This window comes from Vanessa cardui, chromosome 28 (genome assembly GCF_905220365.1).
Source record: "Vanessa cardui chromosome 28, ilVanCard2.1, whole genome shotgun sequence".
Taxonomy (NCBI): domain Eukaryota; kingdom Metazoa; phylum Arthropoda; class Insecta; order Lepidoptera; family Nymphalidae; genus Vanessa; species Vanessa cardui.
This window is the reverse complement of record NC_061150.1, coordinates 5,220,478-5,240,127: the sequence shown is the minus strand read 5'-3', so window position 1 is coordinate 5,240,127 and position 19,650 is coordinate 5,220,478. Positions and strand designations below refer to the sequence as shown.

Here is a 19,650-nt window from a genome sequence, read left to right as displayed (position 1 = left end):
AGGAGCTGGTATTAGAGAGCACCCGACCAGAGGTGAGAGCAGTACTCCATGTGGGGCCGAATTTGTATCTCAGGCTGACGTAGATACTGTCTTGGCCGTGCTGAGCACATCGAGTTATTATTATGCCAATTTAGCTTCCCTTTTTAATTAAATACGGAAGTGAGCTTGAAATATCAACGCCAAGTATTCAGATACTAGCCGTGGCACCTCTTAGACAGGAGGAATGAATGAACATCTATTGGGCATACATTATATTTTATCTTTGTAGCCAATTTGATTACTTTTAATTAAATGAATTAACTTAAGCTAAGTTGAGAAAATACTTATACAGATTATTCGATGGTATTAAATTTCGTAACCATTTAAAAATAGGTTAAGTATCGAGTCGAGATGGCCCAGTGGTTAGAACGCGTGCATCTTAACCGATGATGGCGGGTTCAAACCCAGGCAAGCACCGCTGATTCATGTGCTTAATTTGTCTTTATAATTCATCTCGTGCTCAGGGGTGAAGGAAAACATTGTGAGGAAACCTACATGTGACAAAATTCATTGAAATTCTGCCACATGTGTATTTCACCAACCCGCATTGGAACAGCGTGGTGGAATATGTTCCAAACCTTCTCCTCATAAGGAGAGGTCTTAAGCCCGGCAGTGAGAATTTACAGGCTGTTGTTGTTATTTGTTGTTGTTAAAAATAGGTTGGATTATTAAACTGTGTACTCTATTAAGAATATATAAATTAAAAAAAAAAACAACTATTTCTTGCATGTCATAATATATTTTAAAAATGGAATGTGAAGTTTTTTGTATGATGTTTGCAGCGATACCATGCTATGTCGCCCCGTCCTGTTGAAAAATTGTTATTTTATAAATAAAATAAAAAACATTAAAAGATCATTAGCGTTTTATTAAAACTTTTTATTTATGTATTAATATTTAAAGATATTTTAAATTAATACCATGATCCTAATTATTATTTAAACTTAGTGCAAAGGTTCTTGTATTAAATTGTAAGTAAAAAAGTGCAAAAAGTGAAAAAGTGGAATTATGTTATGTAAACAACACAATTAACATTGCAATAAGTTAAGTATGAAATAGTAATTAGGAAACTCAAAAATATTTTCGTAATATTCCAGCTGAGATGTTGAATTTTGAGCTGTAAAATTAATGAAATTCCTTAACGCCATCTAGTGAGTAAATTTAAAGTGAATTGAAACAAGACGTTATTAATCTGTACACAAAAAATGGCGCCAAATATTTGACGTCTACTAATTTCTGATTTTCTGAAGTATAGTTTTAAAACTAGTAAAAAAAGGTTTTGAATCTCAAAAAATTATAGCCTAATTTTTTTGGCAAGAATATTATTATATTTTTCTAATGTTTTACGTATAAACGATGAGGAGGTTGTATAAACGATAGCTAGCCCAGTTTAACTACTTTATATCGAATATAAAAAAAATATATTAGCGGATTTAACCTAAAGCCCCAATGATTTTGTAGTAAACAGTTATGTTATTTACGCGCAAAAAGTGAAGACTAAACGTCCTAATTGTGACGTTTGCCGTTAGTCGTTTTACGTAGTAATACGTTATAATACATCATAATTACGTAGTAATACGTTTTGCGTAATTAAAACATCTAGTTATCCCTTTTACTTATTGTTTTTATCGAGCTATCCTTTTTACTTTTAACGAAATGTAAAAATAAACTAAAATAAACGGTCGCCGGCGCGGCACACTTTTTTCTGTTGTTTAGTATGGATATAACATATCTGTTTATAAGAATATCATTGTACGACAGGGCATATTGGCGTAAGATCTGTGCAGGAGGACTTTGTTGTATCAGTATATTGTGTAATTAGTACTTAAAAAGACAAAACTAACTAGTGACAATAATACTTTACAAATACGTTGCATATTAAAATTCAATTTAATACAATTGTATATTCTATAATTACATATTTATTATTTAACTCAAATTATGTTTTATTAAATGAAAATATCCACTAAAATATTTACAGAACATATGAGTTTATTGTCAACTGTCTACTAGTGTTGCAAATCGTTAGTCAAGGTTTTAGCGATAGTATCGATAGTCTATCGATAGAATTGCCGCTATCGGTATTATTACTTACGGAGAGATATAGTATCGATCAAAATTATAATACGGTCGACAGTACTATCGATATCCTGAATAGTTCCGAGGTCAAGTATCGATAGTTCTGCAACGTAGTCGATAGGGGTAGGGTAGAGAACCATACCCCATCAACAACATATAACTGTGATATCGAATTTATTTTATTTAGTTTTGGAAATCAACTTCATTCGCTCAAATTATTTTCATAAGCTCACAAAGCCATATATTAAATCGTATTAAAATAAAAAAACGTCAAATATCTCATTGTACCGGTTCAATTAAAATACATTTATTAATTTTTATTATTATGTAATAACAAAATAATACTTATAGCTAGCCCAGTTCTTTATTAAAATCATATGCACACGTAATGGCCACATCCACACTTTCACAGATAATATATTTTTACACTGTAGTCTATTTTTTGGTATGGTAACATTATCATACCATATTCCGGCCGTTGTCGCCGGCTATCCTGTCGACGATCTGAAAAGATAATCAAAATGTTTTATTAACTTTAATTCAACAAAGCAGCATAAAAACACTTTATTTATAAATTATATTCGATGAAAATGCTAATTTTATAAGTCACTATATATAATACAATGTGCTCTTTACGAGTGTATGAGAACGGGATCCCACATTTTGTAACTGTGACGCAAGATGATGACAGCAAAGTCGAGACATTATTGTTTGTGTTTTTATTTGTTCGTTATTTTATATACTAGTGGATGTAGGATTATTATTAAATATAAATATAAAGAGATGACGTGAACATAATAATTTAAACATACATACACATACCCACCCTCAAACACACATACAACAACAACAACAGCCTGTAAATTCCCACTGCTGGGCTAAAGGCCTCCTCTCCCTTTGAGGAGAAGGTTCTGGAACATTTTCCACCACGCTGTTCCAATGCGGGTTGGTGGAATACACATGTGGCAGAATTTCTATGTAATTTGTCACCTGCAGGTTTCCTCATGATGTTTTCCTTCACCGCTGAGCACGAGGTGAATTATAAAGACAAATTAAGCACATGAATCAGCGGTGCTTGCTGGGCTTGAACCCGCAATCATCGGTTAAGATGCACGCGTTCTAACCACTGGGCCATCTCAACTCACACACATACATAGACATAATAGTTAAATATTTTACAGAAAATCTTTGCTAACGTTACTTCGTTTGAAAACAGACAATTTCGAATTATTTTGATAAAGTTCCATATCATCCTGGTAGCGTTAATTATACAGTCGAGTATAGTAGCTGTAATTTTGTATTAAAATATTTTAAAACCTGGGCAAAGAAATGAGCTTGTAGTCTTTTTTAATTGGGGTGAAAGTTTGTGGGTAGGTAATTTGAATAAATTTGCGAGGACAGAGCTGCAGAATCAGCTTATTTCAGTATAAGTTTGAATTTATGGAAAACAAATAAATAAACGCTTTATAATTTTTGTTATATGGTCACACTCACCCCTCGTATTATCGGTAGGCTTAAAAGCGAACCCAGTACTGGCATCATTCTGAGGAAATTGACAGCGGCCGGCAGGAACCCTCTGTAATCAATATATTGGCATGGATTTATTCAACTGCAGTTATTAATTTTAACAGATGGCAATCCCGAAAACTGTTGCCACATCAATTATGTAGATAAATGACTGAGGGTCACAATATAATTAAATAAATAGCTATCCTTTACAATATCTGTGTAATATTTGAATTTAAATTTTTAAACCGGTTTAAATTGCTTCTGTGACGAAGCAGAATACCCCTTCTCATTTTTATGTATTCATTTAATGGTGTCAAACTAATAGCTTGTCTCGTTTCATTCAATTGCTTGTAATATACAGCAATCATCGTTAACATATATGATGGTCAGGTACTAAATTTTAGATTAAAATTCTCATGCTAAGTGGTGAAGAACATATGAGGATTAATAATGATGTAAATTTCCTAACCAATCTTAGAGTGGGGTATAAGCTCCAGGTTCATATCTTAAGAGCTTTAACCCAATGAATGGCTGATGTTACTTTACCTAAATAGAAGTAAGAATCCATATATTTCCGCTATCATGCCAAACATTGGCCAGCCAAGCAACACAACAGTGATGCCACCGAAGAAAGCAACCGACGCCTTCACTTTGTGCCTTTGAAAGAAGAAGAAGAACGTCCTTTGGAGCCCTATGACACAAGCGAGGCCACTTATGAAGAGAATCTGGAAATATTCGAATTATTAAAATTGCAGTAATTAACAATTAAGTTTAATCAGAAATAAATTAGTTTTTTTTTGTAGACTCTACTAACATAATAAATAAATAAACAATGCAATCCATATAGCACGGAGATATCCTTAACTTGAAAGTTAAGGATATGGTCAACAACAGCTGACCAATATTTTGAATTTCTATTATTGATAATTTATATATAACTTGTGACCAGCCTGGCTTTGCATGGTTATTTATAATTATGTATCATTATATTATGACCAAATTACATAAAACCATTACAAATTGTAGAGAATGTGTTATTCTGATGTATATTGTAACGTAATTGTGGCGCACGTTACATGTTTCATCCATTTTTAAATAATTTCGTCAAAAAATATTAAATTTCTAATATAGGTTATCGGATGTCATCTGTCATTTGACTTTGACAATCATTTCTAAGGCTATGTTTATGCATAATTTAAAAAATACCGCTAAATTTGACGTTTAAAATAAAAATGCACTTTTTATGCATTATGCGTTCCTGACCTAATTGTGATTTATTATCTTTATATTATCTTTGAGATGATCTTTGACATTTGTCTAAGACCTCACTTTCCTTCCGCCTTTTAAGTCGAAATGTGACGCTAAATTACTTTCAAAGTTTTTGTAACTTTTATTTGGTTTAAACTATTGAATATTGTTGAAAATTGAAGTTTTAAGGCACGATATGTCTTAATTTAAACGATTGGAAGTAAATCCATGTCGGATTACAAAAATTAATGTGGATATTTGTCGCCTCGTGGTAAGTCGAAAAACTTTCTTCGAAATTTGAATTTATTTCAATTGTTCGGTTTCGTAACAACGATTGTGGTTCTTTACAGGGAATCTTTAGAATATTTCCCATGATGCATTTTGTTATTTTTGGAAAATAACCGGGATTGACCGGGTAAGTTGGTTGAATTATTAAAGTGATACTTTAGATTTTCGAAATTCGTGTTAGGTTCTAATTAGAATTGTTTCTCTTTTGCAGTTATTTTCAACCATTATTTTCGACAATTATTTTCAATGGTTATTTTCAACAGTTTATTTTCAATTGGTATTTTTCTACCATTATTTTCTACAGTTATTTTCTACAACTGTATTATCGTAGATTATTCCTTGAATTATCTTCTTTGGCTGTATCTTCGAGTGGATTATTGTCAACGCTTTTCGAAGAACATTTGAACTTAATTTCTTTGGATATTTTGAAGATTAAATTTTAGAAACCGTAAAGGAAGTGAAAACTTTATAACATTTATTTAACTTCTGGATTTCGGTATGTAATTTTCACATATTTATTTTACCGCAATTTTGGAACTTCGTGGGATTTAGTATACATTTTATAATCTTATGAAAATTTGGCATTCAAACTTTTTTTTTTAAAATAATATTTATACATTGTTGTAACTTTATTTACACCTAATTCTAATAATTTATATTTGAATATTTTTTTTTTGGAGAAACTTTTAATAACATAACTTAGTCTAACTTTAAGATATTTTTTGTTAACTTTGAAAAATTTACAATTTATAATATTTAATTAAATTTAATGTATTTTAAATGGATGTAAACATCCAGGCGCCCGATTTTGTTACTCTTTAAATTTAAGATTTTACAATTGTTAAAATTATTTTTTTATATTCTATTCTTGTGAATAAATTAATTTATAACAAAGATTTGCCTTTTTGTAAATCTACTTGTAATGTTGAAGGGTTATTTAACTGACTTCCGGAGCACTTTCTGTCGAGGATTTGTTTAATTTAAAAACCTTGTCCAGCTCTACCGCATTTTTAGTTTGCCTCGAAGAAAATTAATATTTTTTTAATTTAAATTTATTTTTAGTCAATTAATTATTACAATTGACACCCCCTTCAAAATTTTATCATTACAATATATAACCTATACTGTAAAATTTTATCAAAATTGGTTCAGTAGTTTTTTGTGAAAGAGTACAAACATACACACATACGCATAAGATTATCAAACACTTACATCAAGGCTATTTTCATCAATTTATTTGCCATTTTTAATAGCAAAAACAACAAATTTCTTTTATAATTTAATTTCTTACAAAATGTATAATAAAATAATGCATTAAAATTTACCTTAAAGATAATTAAAAAAAAATGGTTTTTGCTGATTGCCTAGATACTATACAAATCTTAATAACTATTTTGGCATATAAGTTTTTTTATGGTTTAGGTTTGTGGACGAGCATATGCCAGGGCCACCTGATGGTAAGTGGTCACCATCACCCATAGACAATGAAGCTTAAAGTAATATTTACTATTCCTTACATCCTCAATGTGTCACCAACATTAGGAACTAAGATGTTATGTCCCTCCCTGTGTAGTAACATTAATATAATCTTTTAACAAAAAACAAATTTAACACAACTACACATCTCAGTGCAATTATAAATAAAAAAAATAGTGTAACATTTGTACTCACATTACCAATTGCTAATAAACCTTTATCAAACAGCAGTAACACTCCGAGGAATAGGAATGTCATGCCGAAGCCGGCCAAGCCGACCCCAATCTCTGCAAAGTTATATTTCTTTATAAGATATAATCACACAAGATTACTAACAGCAGTTTAATAAAGAGCTCAAGCATTGTAAGCATAGAATATATTACACACATGAGTAGTTTAAATGTGACACATTTGTAGTTCAAAAATCTTCTACAAATAATAATAAAATTGGAATGCCTGTTGAGGCTTTTTATTAAATGCATATGGTTTTCAGTATTCATCAGTTTGTTTGAACTGATCTCTAGAATGGCTGGACCGATGCAGTGAGGTTTTTGATTGGCAGATAGCTGATGTAATAGGAAGTAACTTAGGCTACAACAATAACTTTTTTAGTTAAATTCAAATATGTACAAAGATACAGGCAAAGCTGGTTCTTAAATATGGAAGCAATACACTATATTTTTGAGTGTTAAAATTCTGCCACTTCTTAAATAAACACCTTAGATATGATGATTGGTTAAAGAAACTAGGCTTTTAATCTACAAAGTATATTTACTAAGATAAATTACCCTACAAGGTATATATTTTACTAATCTACTAATATGAGTATTAATAAAAACAGCTAATAGCATAGATCATAAAACATTAGAAAAATAATTTGGTAAATTATTTTCGTTATTTTGATAAAGGTCAAGAATAACAATATGTTCGTAAAATAATTATGTTTCGTTATAATTTGTAAAATTGCCTAACTCCATAGTCCTCACAATAGACCGAAAGTATTATAGCTAAACAGTGACTAAGCAACAATTACACACATAAGATCAAATTACAGACGCCTGCTCATTGATAAAATAGTTATTTAATCAATTTATGTGCTACAAATACAATGATAATATGAATCGTAAATCATTTTATATATACTCACTTTGTGTGTCAGTTATTTCAATCATTTTGAAGCCTATATTAAAGCAATGACTATTACGATAACTATTATTAGTTACTTAGCTAAATACATTTGTAAATACAAATTTAAACAAGTTTATAACCTTTTACACCACGTCATTTTTGCAATCGAAATTTAGAACTGTCACTGTCGCTTTTGTATACGGTACGTCATGTTGTTTTGATTAGGTTTTGGTCAGAGACAAAATTTTACTTTTAAGATATTTTTTATATTTGTAGTTGTATCAACTATCACTCTCAGAAAATAGAAATAAATCTTCTTTATTTCTAATTTAAAATTAATATAAAATAATAACTATATTAAGGATGATTTATATTTTGATTTACTAACAACTATGAAATATGAATATGAAAAAAGAACGCAGTTGTATATTTAGTAACGATCTAATAAGAAAACACTGACAGGAAATATTGGCAAAGGAAATTTAAGGCTCTTCCGAATACGCTAGAATTAGGAGCATTGATATAACTTAATCTTATATTGCAGTATTCTTTTACATTAATTGATTAAAAGTTAATTACGAAAAAGTAATTCATAAATTACTCTTAAGTGTCAATAGTTAATTAAAAAGTAGCTTTAATTTATATGTAAATATTGGACAATATCACAGTCGCTTTAGCGACTTACATTAGGATCAGAGTAACGAAGATATCAGAGAAGCGATCAAAAGTAATGAAGGTACCACAAACACCCAGACCCCAGATGACATAGAAACTAATAAACCTTCTACATCGACGACATGAACACCGGTGTACACACCACTCGACCACGAAGGTCAGAAAAATATTTCTTTCATAATAATATATTCTAATCCCATCCTAACCCAAATGCCAAAACCGAAGGTACTCCTAAACCTACATAAATATAATACTAATTATGGCAACATTATCTTTCAAGATTGAAAAATATTTTTTGTAATCTGTGCATAGAACAATACCAATAGTCCATAGACAATTTCTAACCTCAACGAAATAATCAATTATTAGTTAAAGTAGCGTCTCGTTTTTGTTTTATCAATTTAATTATACAAGAAACACTTGAAATTGTTCTTATATAGTGTGAGATACAAATTTACAACTTGCTGTAGTGTTTTTAAAGTTTGTTCGTAAAGATATAAGTATAAAAATATTTATATTGAACAAGTGTTGGTATTTTCGAGTTTGTTGCAATGGTACGAGGTGCCGGTCGTGGAGGCAGAGGGATGCCTGGACGAGGTGGAATGGGCCGTCCACCTTTCAGCAGACCTCGCGTGTTAATGCTAAGACCCCCTTTTGACTTAATCCTCGCAGAACCCGCCTTTCCTAGATGCAAACCTGCGCCAGACGATTCCGCTTTGACACAGGTACACAATACATTAAAATGCTATTATTACTATAATATATTATCATCGTCAATATTAAGTAAACATCCAGTGAAATCCAGTATAACTTGACAAATAAATACATTAATTTTACCGCCAATTAACTTTACCTGTGTTTAATTGTAAATGTAAGACGGTTGTAGAGTACATACGGTCTATTGAACATTACGGTACTTATTTTGTTGTTACTTTGCAAAACTAACATCAAAATCAACTAAATTCATTCATTTTATAAGATTAAATTAAACTATCTTATATTGCAATACATAATTTAGTCAACAATTAACTGAAAAATGAAGACTATATATCAATATTTAAGTTAATACTTTATAGTTTGTCTTCTTTAAACCATTATCATATCATTTTCAAAGTGACTCGTAATACTGATATTCTATGTTGGAAGATTACTATAACATAAAAATTGCCACATTAATATATTTCTCTAACAGACATTAGTATTTGTATAATATAAATATATTGGTATAATAATGTATGGATCATATTTATTTTATGTATTTATTATAAAGCATATTGTTTATATATATAATAAATTAATGTAAGCACTAAACCTTGTGGTGCAGATTCAGACAGACAATTGTTTTCTTTTTGTAATAAAAAATTAACAAAGTATTTTTCCACCAAATCTTATTGCTCCTAAAATTCAAATTAATGTATTGTATTTTATTTTATATATTGGTAATTAGTGATTACTAGTGTAAATAAATTGATATTGTATAGATTGATGATTCATTAACATAATATGATAATGATTTTTGTAAACCAGGCACTCCTCAAAAGACATACAGAGCTATGTCCGACACCAACGGAACAGGCTGCAGTGCTGAGTCTCATCACAAAACTGCAGACTGTACTTGACAATTTAGTCGTGGCACCCGGAGACTTTGCAGCTTGTGTAAGTCATAATATATTTATTAAAAGATATTTTTTATTGGCACATTTTATATATTTACATGTTTTTTTATTTGCAGCAATTGGAAGAAGTACGTCAAGTTGGTTCATATAAGAAAGGCACTATGATGGCAGGAAAGAATGTAGCAGACATAGTTGTAATTATGAAGACCTTACCCACTAAGGAGGCTGTGGAGGGTCTTTCAAATAAGGTACTTTTTTTTTTTAAAAATAACATGAGACAAAATCACATACATTACTCTGATCCCAATGTAAGTAGCTAAAGCACTTGTGTTATGGAAAATCAGAAGTAACTAAAGTACCACAAACTCCCAGACCCAAGATAACATAGAAAACTAATGATAATCTACATTGACTCGGCCGGGAACCCGGGACCTCAGAGTACCCATGAAAACCGGTATACACACCACTCGACCTATTTAATACACATGGTAAAGAGCACAGCACTTTTTCGTTCTGCCAAATGACCAGTACCATGATCTAAAACAAATAGAATATCACAATATATTATACCAACACCTACTAAGACACAAAATAATAAAACTACCTACATAAATATACTTATTATATAAATAATATGTACTTAAACTTACACAAAGTTTAATGATACATATATCTTTCAATATACTTAAATAAAATAGTTATAATAGAAATTTCTGAAGATGACAAAATGTAGGAAATGTTGAAAGGGCGAGGATAAGTATTAGGAAGAACAGCATACAATGAGACAGGAAATATGCAATTTTAGGCCTCATATCCACTAAAGACTAGTTGAAATGATTAAAAATTTATAATAAAATAGTCTGTCATGGATTATAGTCTGTCAATTGTGCATGGATTGTTTTTTTTATTGGAAGGAGTAGGACTGATGAGTTCAATCAGGAATCCAAAATTAATATAATATTGAAAAAAATAATAATTAGAAGTTTCTCTATTAATACTATTCATAATACCACATAAACATTTAATATTTATAGGATAGGGTCTTCAGAAGAGAGAATGTATATGATAAAAAACCAAAAGAAAAACATATTAACTTAAATTTCCAACAATATGCAATAACTAGAGATAGTTTTAAGTTTTGTCTTTGTCGAACTTGACACATATGTCTTTTCACAGGTGAACGAGGAACTGAACAAGCTGATGCGCGCTGAGGGTCTGTCGCCGGTCACGTGTGCGAGCCACGAGCGCGGGTTCACGGTGACGGCGGCGGCCGCCGTGCGTGTACTGGTCACCACATTGCATCAGAACCTGCGCAAGCTTGAGCCGGAGGTACACTGAGTTACATATATAAAGATTCAACTTATCTATCATATTGTTTATGCCAATAAATGTCTTAATGGTGGGTGATCTTCCCTCCATTTTGAGAAGGAGGTTTGTAACATACTCTACTATATTGTTGCAATGAGGGTTGGTCGATATGCAAGTATGATTCCTTAGAGTATTTTCTTTAGCTGCGTTTGATAGAGATAAAATATAAACACGATTTAAGCATGGGAAAGTTCAGTGGTTCTTGTTCTAGTTTAAATCTGCAATTATCAGTTTAAATTCAGGTTTTCTACCCATTGAGCTACCTTTGTCTCTACAACGATCTATGCCAATGATAATTTATTTTTTATTTAATTTCAGGTGCATTTGGACTACAAAGTGATCAGCAGTCACCTTGCAGCCATCAGGCACAGCCGTTGGTTCGAAGAGAATGCTCACCATTCTTCTATTAAGGTAAATAAATTATAAATATCTATAATAACAAACTGTGTGTGATACTCTTAAATACATTTTAATTATTTTGTGACAGTGGATGAAATAACAAAATATATATCGCATCCTCCATACGTTCGGGCTCAGATCGCTCTTCCTCCATTACTTAAATTTTCAAAATAAAACTGTTAATGGATTTCACAATATTTTATTATCACGGAACAAATCTATATTAAGAAACAAATCCTTGACAGATTTCATACCAGTGTCAACTTCAAGAATTTATTACCTAGTAACACCAAGGCTAGATTGTATTGATTATATTGCTTCTTGATCGTATCGATGGCGTTGCTCATTCTTCGACATATATATATATATATATAATACTCGCTTGTCACATCAGGTCTAAATTGAAAGCAGGTGAAACTGTAAATTCCACCTATTTATACAATAAGATAATGTCTAAAATACTTCCCAGAAACATACATTGATGTATATTGGATTACTCATTTCTTAAATAAATAATCTTCTCCAAAGAATAAAGATTTCAGACCACCTATTTTATTTTGACTCTGACAATAAGTATTTAGTATACAGTTTTAAACAATATTTTCATCTTCACAGGTATTAATCCGTCTCCTCCGAGACATGTGCGCGCGTCACGCCGGCCTCGAACCCCTGACCCCCTGGATGATAGATCTGCTCGCACACCACTGCATTATGAACAACCCAGCGAGGCAAGCGCTACCCATCAATGTGGCTTTCAGGTAATACATATATTCATCTATCATCTACACATAAAATTGGAGTGTCCGTTTGTAATATTGAAATAACCGTTTTTCACTAAATACATATGCATGTATACAAGGTACATGTTATACAGGTACATGTTATAGTAGACAACGTAGGGCTGGACCGATTGTGATGGGACTTTCAATGTCAGATAGCTTTTTTTTTTAAATTTAAAATACAACATCCACAGGCTCGCAGATGCCCGTGCCTTTTTTTATTTATTTATTTATTTATTTATTTATAGTTTTCGAAACACCATCGGCATATTCACAAAACATTAAGAAAAAGCAAGAAATAAATTCATGTACGGTGTGATACACCACTACAGGCGTTTACATTTTACATTTCAAATTACAAAACATTACACTCCTACATTAATAAATCTTTAAAATATAAACAAAAATATGCAAGAATTATAAAGGAATAAAAAAAAACAATTAATAAATCACTCAAAATTAAAAACAAATAAAAGTAAAAAATAAAAAATCTTAATACTAATTGAGCAAAAAGTCTAATTTTTTCTTAAAACTATTGCTGTTATGGCTAAATATATCAATCTCATGAGAAGTGATATTATTGTAGCGGCTCATATAACGGATCATAGGCGAAAACTTTCCAACATTTGTACGGAATCTGGGAATAGCGAAGGTGTTTTGTATTGGACGACGCGGAATCGTTCTAGGGACATTTATGTAGATTTGAGAAAGTAACTTTTGCGAGTCTATTGAACCATGGATTAATTTATGTAGAAACATTAAGTCGTGATTGCACCTACGTTTCTCCAAAGTAGCAAGTTTAAAGTGTTTCAGTCGTGTATTATAGTCTGCGCGATATGGACAACCTCTATCTTTATATGCCAAAAACTTTATAAATCTTTTTTGAATATTTTCTATGCGACTAATGTGAATTTTATAAGATGGATTCCATGCAGGTGATGCATATTCAATGATACTACGGCATAATGAAGCATATAAAGTTAAAACGGCATTTATGTTTTTGAAATCATGACATGTTCGTTTAATAAAACCCATCATTTTGAAGCATTTTTTTACTATTGTATCTATGTGATCTTTTAATTGCAGTTTTTTATCTATTATTACACCCAAGTCTCGTATCTTTTCAACTTCGGATAATAATTGATTATCTATGTAGTAAGTCGATGGTATTAAGTTTTTATTTTTTTTAGTAAATTTAATATGCTGACATTTATTAATATTTAGTACCATTTTATTATTAATACACCAAGTATGCACAGCACTCAAATCTCGCTGGAGTAGTACTATATCATCAACAGTTTCAATAGGCCTATACAACTTTAGATCATCAGCAAACATTAAACACTCACTGTGATTTATGTAGTCTGTGATGTCATTTATAAAAAACAGAAAAAGTATAGGACCAAGATGGGAACCTTGCGGAACTCCCGAATATGCAGTATAAGTCTGAGAAATATAACCATTAACTACTACTTGTTGCAGTCTGTCTTTTAAGTAAGATTCTAACCATCGCAGTAGCTCCCCATGTATTCCATAATATTTTAGCTTGTGTAATAAAATAAAGTGATCAACTTTGTCAAAAGCGTTAGTAAAGTCTGTGTAGATGGAGTCTACCTGAACACCGCTATCAACGCATTTGGAGATATCTGTAACATAACTTACAAGATTGCTAATTGTTGACTTATTTTTACAGAAACCGTGTTGTTTTGTTGAGATAACTTTTGAGCTATATTTTGATAGTGATTGACAAATAATGGATTCAAATACTTTAGCAAAATGATTAAGTATGGATATCGGTCTGTAATTGTCGACTAAGTCTCTATCACCTTTTTTATAAATCGGAATTACATTAGCTATTTTCCATACTGACGGAAATACCCCGGTCTTAAAAGAAGTTTCAAAAATTAATTTTAGTGGCAAAGTTAGATTGTTGTGAGTTTTTTTAATAAATATAGAAGGTATTCCATCAGGGCCGGCTCCTTTACATGGATTGATTGATTTCAAAATTTTATGAATGGAACGTTCACTAATGTATACAGAGCTTAGAGAAAATTGGGGATAGGTATTATGTGAAGATAATATGTTGGTAATGTTTAAACTTTTATCTTGAGTAAAAATGGATTCAAATTTTAATTTAAAAAGATTGCAAATTTCTTCACCAGTTTTAGCAATGTTTTTGCAATCAGACTTCCTCATTTCTTTTGGAATATTAGAAGAGCTCCCACGTGTAGTTTTAATAAAAGACCAAAATTTTTTCGGATTTTTCGCAACGGTTCCCTCAACACCTTCCATTTAACTAGTATAACAACTACTTGTAACTCTTGTAATACGGGAATTTAACATTTGGAGTTGTAAAGCGTCTCTAGGATTGCCATACTTTTTAAATTTTAATCTAGTTTTCTCTTTTTCGGCAATGATCTTCAATAAAGCTAAGGAGTACCAAGCAGGATATTTTCGATTTCTAAGTTTTAGTCTTAGGTACATTATTGTTGATAATTAATTTTATTACATTGTAAAAAATTGACACCATATCATCCACATTGTTGGCAGCTGATCGAAATTCCGATTCCCAATTAATAGCTTTGAGTTTCGCATTTACTAATTCATAGTTAGCTTTTTTAAAATTATGAGTAGCAAAAGGTTTTTCGGTTAACATACAAGGTTCAAAAAATTTGGAATTAATTTCCAATGGTGGATGGTGCGGGTCAATCCTTGTTAGTATATGTGGGCTATTATTAACAGTAATACCTGAAAAATTTGCGAAAACTAAGTCTAAAGTTCGATTGTTACTATTCTTAACATTATTGTATTGTAAAAAATTATTTAATGACATGAAATCTTCTAAAATATATCCTAAGTTTTTGGTATTATTGTCAGGTAAGTAATCTTGACTTGTACCAGGTTTCCAGTCTATGAAACCCAAATTAAAATCACCGATAATTACAGTTTCACATAAGTTGCTATCGATAACACCATTTATGTTATTGAAGATATTATCCAGTACGTTAGACGCTACTGGTGGTGCTAAGTACACTACACAAAACAAAATATTTTTGGTTATACCACTTTCACATAAACGAACAGAAATCCATAAATCTTCATTGTCACTTTCAAGATGTCTTACTCGTTTTGAATGAAGACTATTAGATATTGCAAATAAGACGCCGCCACCCTTTCTTTCCTTTGATGAAGTTGTGCATCGATCTCTCCTGTATATCGTATAATTATTATTCAATATTTCATTGTCATCTATCGAGTCATCCAGCCAAGTTTCAGTTGCAGCTATAATATCGTAATTGTTATTCAAAGAAGCAAGTCTTAATTCCTGTAATTTGGTTTTTAAGCCGCGGACATTTTGATAGTATACGTTGAATTTTACACATAATGGTATACGGACTTATACTCCATATTGGAAAATTTTAAATTTTTCCTAATGCTTCAATATTACGTATCTGTTTTGCTGGAGACGTATCATTTTTGCGAATAAATATGCGTCCGTTTCTGATCCAAACGTAAGCAATACCCTTTTCACGAGCTGTTTGTCTTGTTCGGGCGTATAAATATTTACTGTGAGGAGATAGATGTTCAGAGACGTAGATAGGTGTTTTCTTTGTGCCGAAACCAAGATGACCACTATGTAATTTATTTTCCTTGTTCGATTTCTTAAACTTAGAAACAGCAGCTAATACCTCGTCTCTGGCTCTGGTGGAAGTAAGCTTTACGATTATAGACCGAGGCTTGTTACTTGTTTCATCCATTTTTTTCACTCTTACACAATGTACCATGTCCGTGTCTTTTAAAGGTGCAGAGACAGTAGAAGCTAGCTGCTTTACTATTGAAACTAGATTTTCAGATTTATTTTCGGGAACACCGTTGACTTCAATGTTATTTTCTCGGGAATGTTGTTCCAATAATGTAACACGATTAGATAGGTCGATAATTGTATCGGACAGTCTCTTGTTATCCTGAGATAATTCTATCACCCTACTCTCACACGTTTTCAGATCTACCTTAACTTTATCGTAGTCTGCGCTAATGAATTCAATAGTAGATTTTAATTCTTTTAATGTAATTAGCTCGTTCTTTATCAAATCAAACTCTTTTGAAAAATAAATAGATACAGCATTTTGAACAGCTTCGGCAACTGCACTTTGTATTTCTTTTCTAAGTAAAGGCATTAATTTGTCGGTCGAGGAAGGTGAAAGCATTAAGCTTAGATCCTCTGTTGGAATTTCCGAGTTAATAGATTTCAAGTTTATTTTTCGCGTTGTTATATTATTACATACGTTGTCATCATATGATTGAAATGATCTTATAGGGGTTATGTGATCCGCTTTCGGTTGTTTATTCCCACATTTCTGACACTTCCATTGTTTCTTTTTGTCAGGCTCCATAAGAGTGAAAGATTTCTCAGATAATTTAGAACATGTAATATCAAAATTTTGAGAACATAATATGCAACGCAAAAATTTACCATCTTTGATGCTTTTCTGACAACCTGTACAAGTTTTAGTATAAGATGCCATTTCACGATGTTTTAATGTGGTCCAAAATTTATTCTGTATAATACAATAAAGTAGTATAAAATTAAATAATTTCTTGTAACCCAATTATTAGAATAACATGAACCAAGCTGTGCAATATAAATGTACAACATAAAGCGTATAGCGCTTTTGCATTACATTCAATTGTTAGACTAACGCAGTATCCAACAGTGCAGCGCTTCAAAGTTGTAAGACACGCTTCGGCTTAGGAATGTTAGTTTTATAATATATCAAGCGATGACAGTGCTTGCAATCATAGCTTTGTGTTAGATCCAAAAACGGGGTAGTGCTGAAACGCCACAATTACTCGGCGCGCTTCGATGCGTTGTGTATTGCGTAGGTCAGGAATTTGTCAGTTAATGGTATAATTTTAATTTGTTTACCTTAACTTCTTAAGATTGACATGGAGTTTCGTTGGATATTTTACAAAATTAGATAGCACTTTCTACGGGAAAAAAACTGATATAACAATTAAAACTTTTAGTTAACTTTATACCACTTAATAATCAATAAAACCACGGAGCGTAATGTTATGTGCACGGGCGTCGGGTGGGTGATTTTTTACATTTTATATTCAATTACATTTTGGCGTTTTATATTTTATACTAAACATCAGCAGATCTTCGCTGGAAATCATTTTTGTCGTCTTCTTGGGAGACGTGGCCCGCACTGATATATATATATATTTTTTTATATATAAACTATAATAAATAATATATAAATAAAATATATAGCAGTATATGTGTAATTAGAATTACTACAATCAATGTCAGATAGCTCATGTAATAAGGAGTAATAGCTACACACCTAGTCATGATATATAATGCATAAGTTAATATATTGATAACGAATATGCCAGGCGAGCGCTGTCGCTGCTGGCCGGGGGCCTGTTCCTGCCGGGTTGCGCGGGCCTGCCGGACCCCTGCGAGGCGGCGCACTCTCGTGCCCACACCGCGCTCGACCTCGTGGCGCAGGACCACGCCGCCGCCACCGCTCAGACGTGAGAACTGTCCGCTAGTTACTCAATGAAAATCAAAATAAACTTTATTCAAGTAGGCTTTTACAAGCACTTTTGTATAGTTATTTAATAAGTGAAGCTACCACCGGTTCAGAAAGTAGATTCTACCAAGAACCAGCAAGGAACTCAGTAGTTACTCTTTTTCAAAAATAAAAAATTCAGTCATACGTTAAATGCAATTATATATGTTACAATAGTAAAAGCATATTCGAAAAAAAAAAATACAGTCTCGATCAAAGAGGTATATTCTAAATCTTTTTTTTTTAATTTACTACATCCACGGGCTCGCAGATACCCGTGCCTTTTTTCACATTTTATATAAAATATTTTGGCGTTTTTAATATATTTTATACTAAACATCAGCAGATCTTCGCTGGAAATCATTCTTGTCGTCTTCTTGCGAGACGTGGCCCACATTGATATTTTTTTTCTTTTTTTTTTGAATATTTTAAAATAATACATACATAATCTATTTAAAAATTATATATAATATTCTAAATCTTTTAATTTAATGATGTTCCCGTTGACTGCAGACTGCTGCGCGTGGTGGCTCGCGGAGGTCACCGCTACGTGTTAGGGCTGCAGGCCTTCGAGGGCGGCAAGGACATCTCCACCGAGATCACGGTGTGGGACGGCGTCGTGGTCTCCCCGCTGGCGCCCGCCTACAGCGACACGCCGGAGCCCATGGACACCGACGACAAAGGTAACAATGACCCCTGCATTCAAGGTCAATTGCCTAATTTATTTGAGAAATAGTTGGACTTCGAAGTTGGTAATAGGTTATACTACTGTGTTTGAAAAAGTACCTCAGAATGTTGATTTTACAAATAAATGGCACCTAAGGATACTTCCATAAAATAAAACCTTTACTTTGTTGTAAAATTGAATTAAATTTTAAAGCTTATTTATTCCCGTAATAATGCTGTCAGTCATTTTGGTAATGTCACATTGATAAAAACAAGTTATGTATGTACGACTGCTACTCAGCCACTCATATTTAGTGTTTTTTTGGGAAAATAATGAATTAAAAATGCTATCGTTGGTGTGTAGTGTCTAGTTCTTCAGATAATAGCATTAATATGTGCACACACAATACTATCTATTGCTGTTTGGCTGTTATTTTGAGTGGGTGATGGTGACCGATAGGCATCTCTAAGGCTCTAATACCAAGCAAAGCCAGCCAGTTGCATATTATTAAGTTTAGGTGGTATTTTAATTACATTGTTGTTTTTCCAGATGAGGAGGGAACGCAAGATGGCGTTGCTGCATAGTTTTAGTTCATAAGGATACATATTATTAAAAAAAAACCTTTAATAAATTTATAATTTAAGTATCAAGTATTTTACTTCAAGAATCCTTTAGTAATAAATTTGAAAATAATAAATACGAATATAAGAATAGTTTTTTCAACGCTAATAACAAGAAAATAATTAAATACAATCCTTTCGATTGTTTTATTTTTATTAGATAATTAATCAAAGGTC

The 19,650-nt window shown here is 31.8% G+C and overlaps 2 protein-coding genes across 2 annotated transcripts; one reads left to right on the top strand and one right to left on the bottom strand.

Annotated features, from left to right (window-relative positions):
• Positions 1-758: 758 nt before the first annotated feature.
• On the bottom strand, positions 759-7,961 carry LOC124541648 (vesicle transport protein GOT1B). The gene is made up of 6 exons (XM_047119575.1): positions 7,787-7,961; positions 6,835-6,926; positions 4,174-4,352; positions 3,613-3,694; positions 2,584-2,622; positions 759-846 (listed from the first exon to the last, which is right to left on the bottom strand). Exons 1-6 carry the CDS (start codon positions 7,809-7,811, stop codon positions 832-834), a joined length of 432 nt encoding a protein of 143 aa, XP_046975531.1. The 5' UTR covers positions 7,812-7,961; the 3' UTR covers positions 759-831.
• A 799-nt stretch (positions 7,962-8,760) lies between these two features.
• Positions 8,761-19,499, top strand: LOC124541653 (interleukin enhancer-binding factor 2 homolog). The gene is made up of 9 exons (XM_047119580.1): positions 8,761-9,167; positions 9,970-10,098; positions 10,175-10,306; positions 11,235-11,387; positions 11,745-11,837; positions 12,441-12,583; positions 18,008-18,148; positions 18,700-18,869; positions 19,403-19,499. The coding sequence occupies exons 1-9, from the start codon at positions 8,994-8,996 to the stop codon at positions 19,435-19,437; spliced, it is 1,170 nt and encodes a 389-aa protein (XP_046975536.1). The 5' UTR covers positions 8,761-8,993; the 3' UTR covers positions 19,438-19,499.
• Positions 19,500-19,650: the final 151 nt, after the last annotated feature.

Excerpts from the sequence above, each read along its gene's own strand:
- LOC124541653 (XM_047119580.1), top strand. The coding sequence starts at position 8,994 with ATGGTACGAGGTGCCGGTCGTGGAGGCAGAGGGATGCCTGGACGAGGT. Across the intron at positions 11,388-11,744 it reads TGCGCAAGCTTGAGCCGGAG|GTGCATTTGGACTACAAAGT; the intron begins GTACACTGAGTT and ends ATTTAATTTCAG. Across the intron at positions 11,838-12,440 it reads CTCACCATTCTTCTATTAAG|GTATTAATCCGTCTCCTCCG; the intron begins GTAAATAAATTA and ends TCATCTTCACAG.
- LOC124541648 (XM_047119575.1), bottom strand. The coding sequence starts at position 7,811 with ATGATTGAAATAACTGACACACAAA. Across the intron at positions 6,927-7,786 it reads TGAAATAACTGACACACAAA|AGATTGGGGTCGGCTTGGCC; the intron begins GTGAGTATATAT and ends ATAACTTTGCAG. Across the intron at positions 4,353-6,834 it reads GTTTATTAGCAATTGGTAAT|ATTCTCTTCATAAGTGGCCT; the intron begins GTGAGTACAAAT and ends GAATATTTCCAG.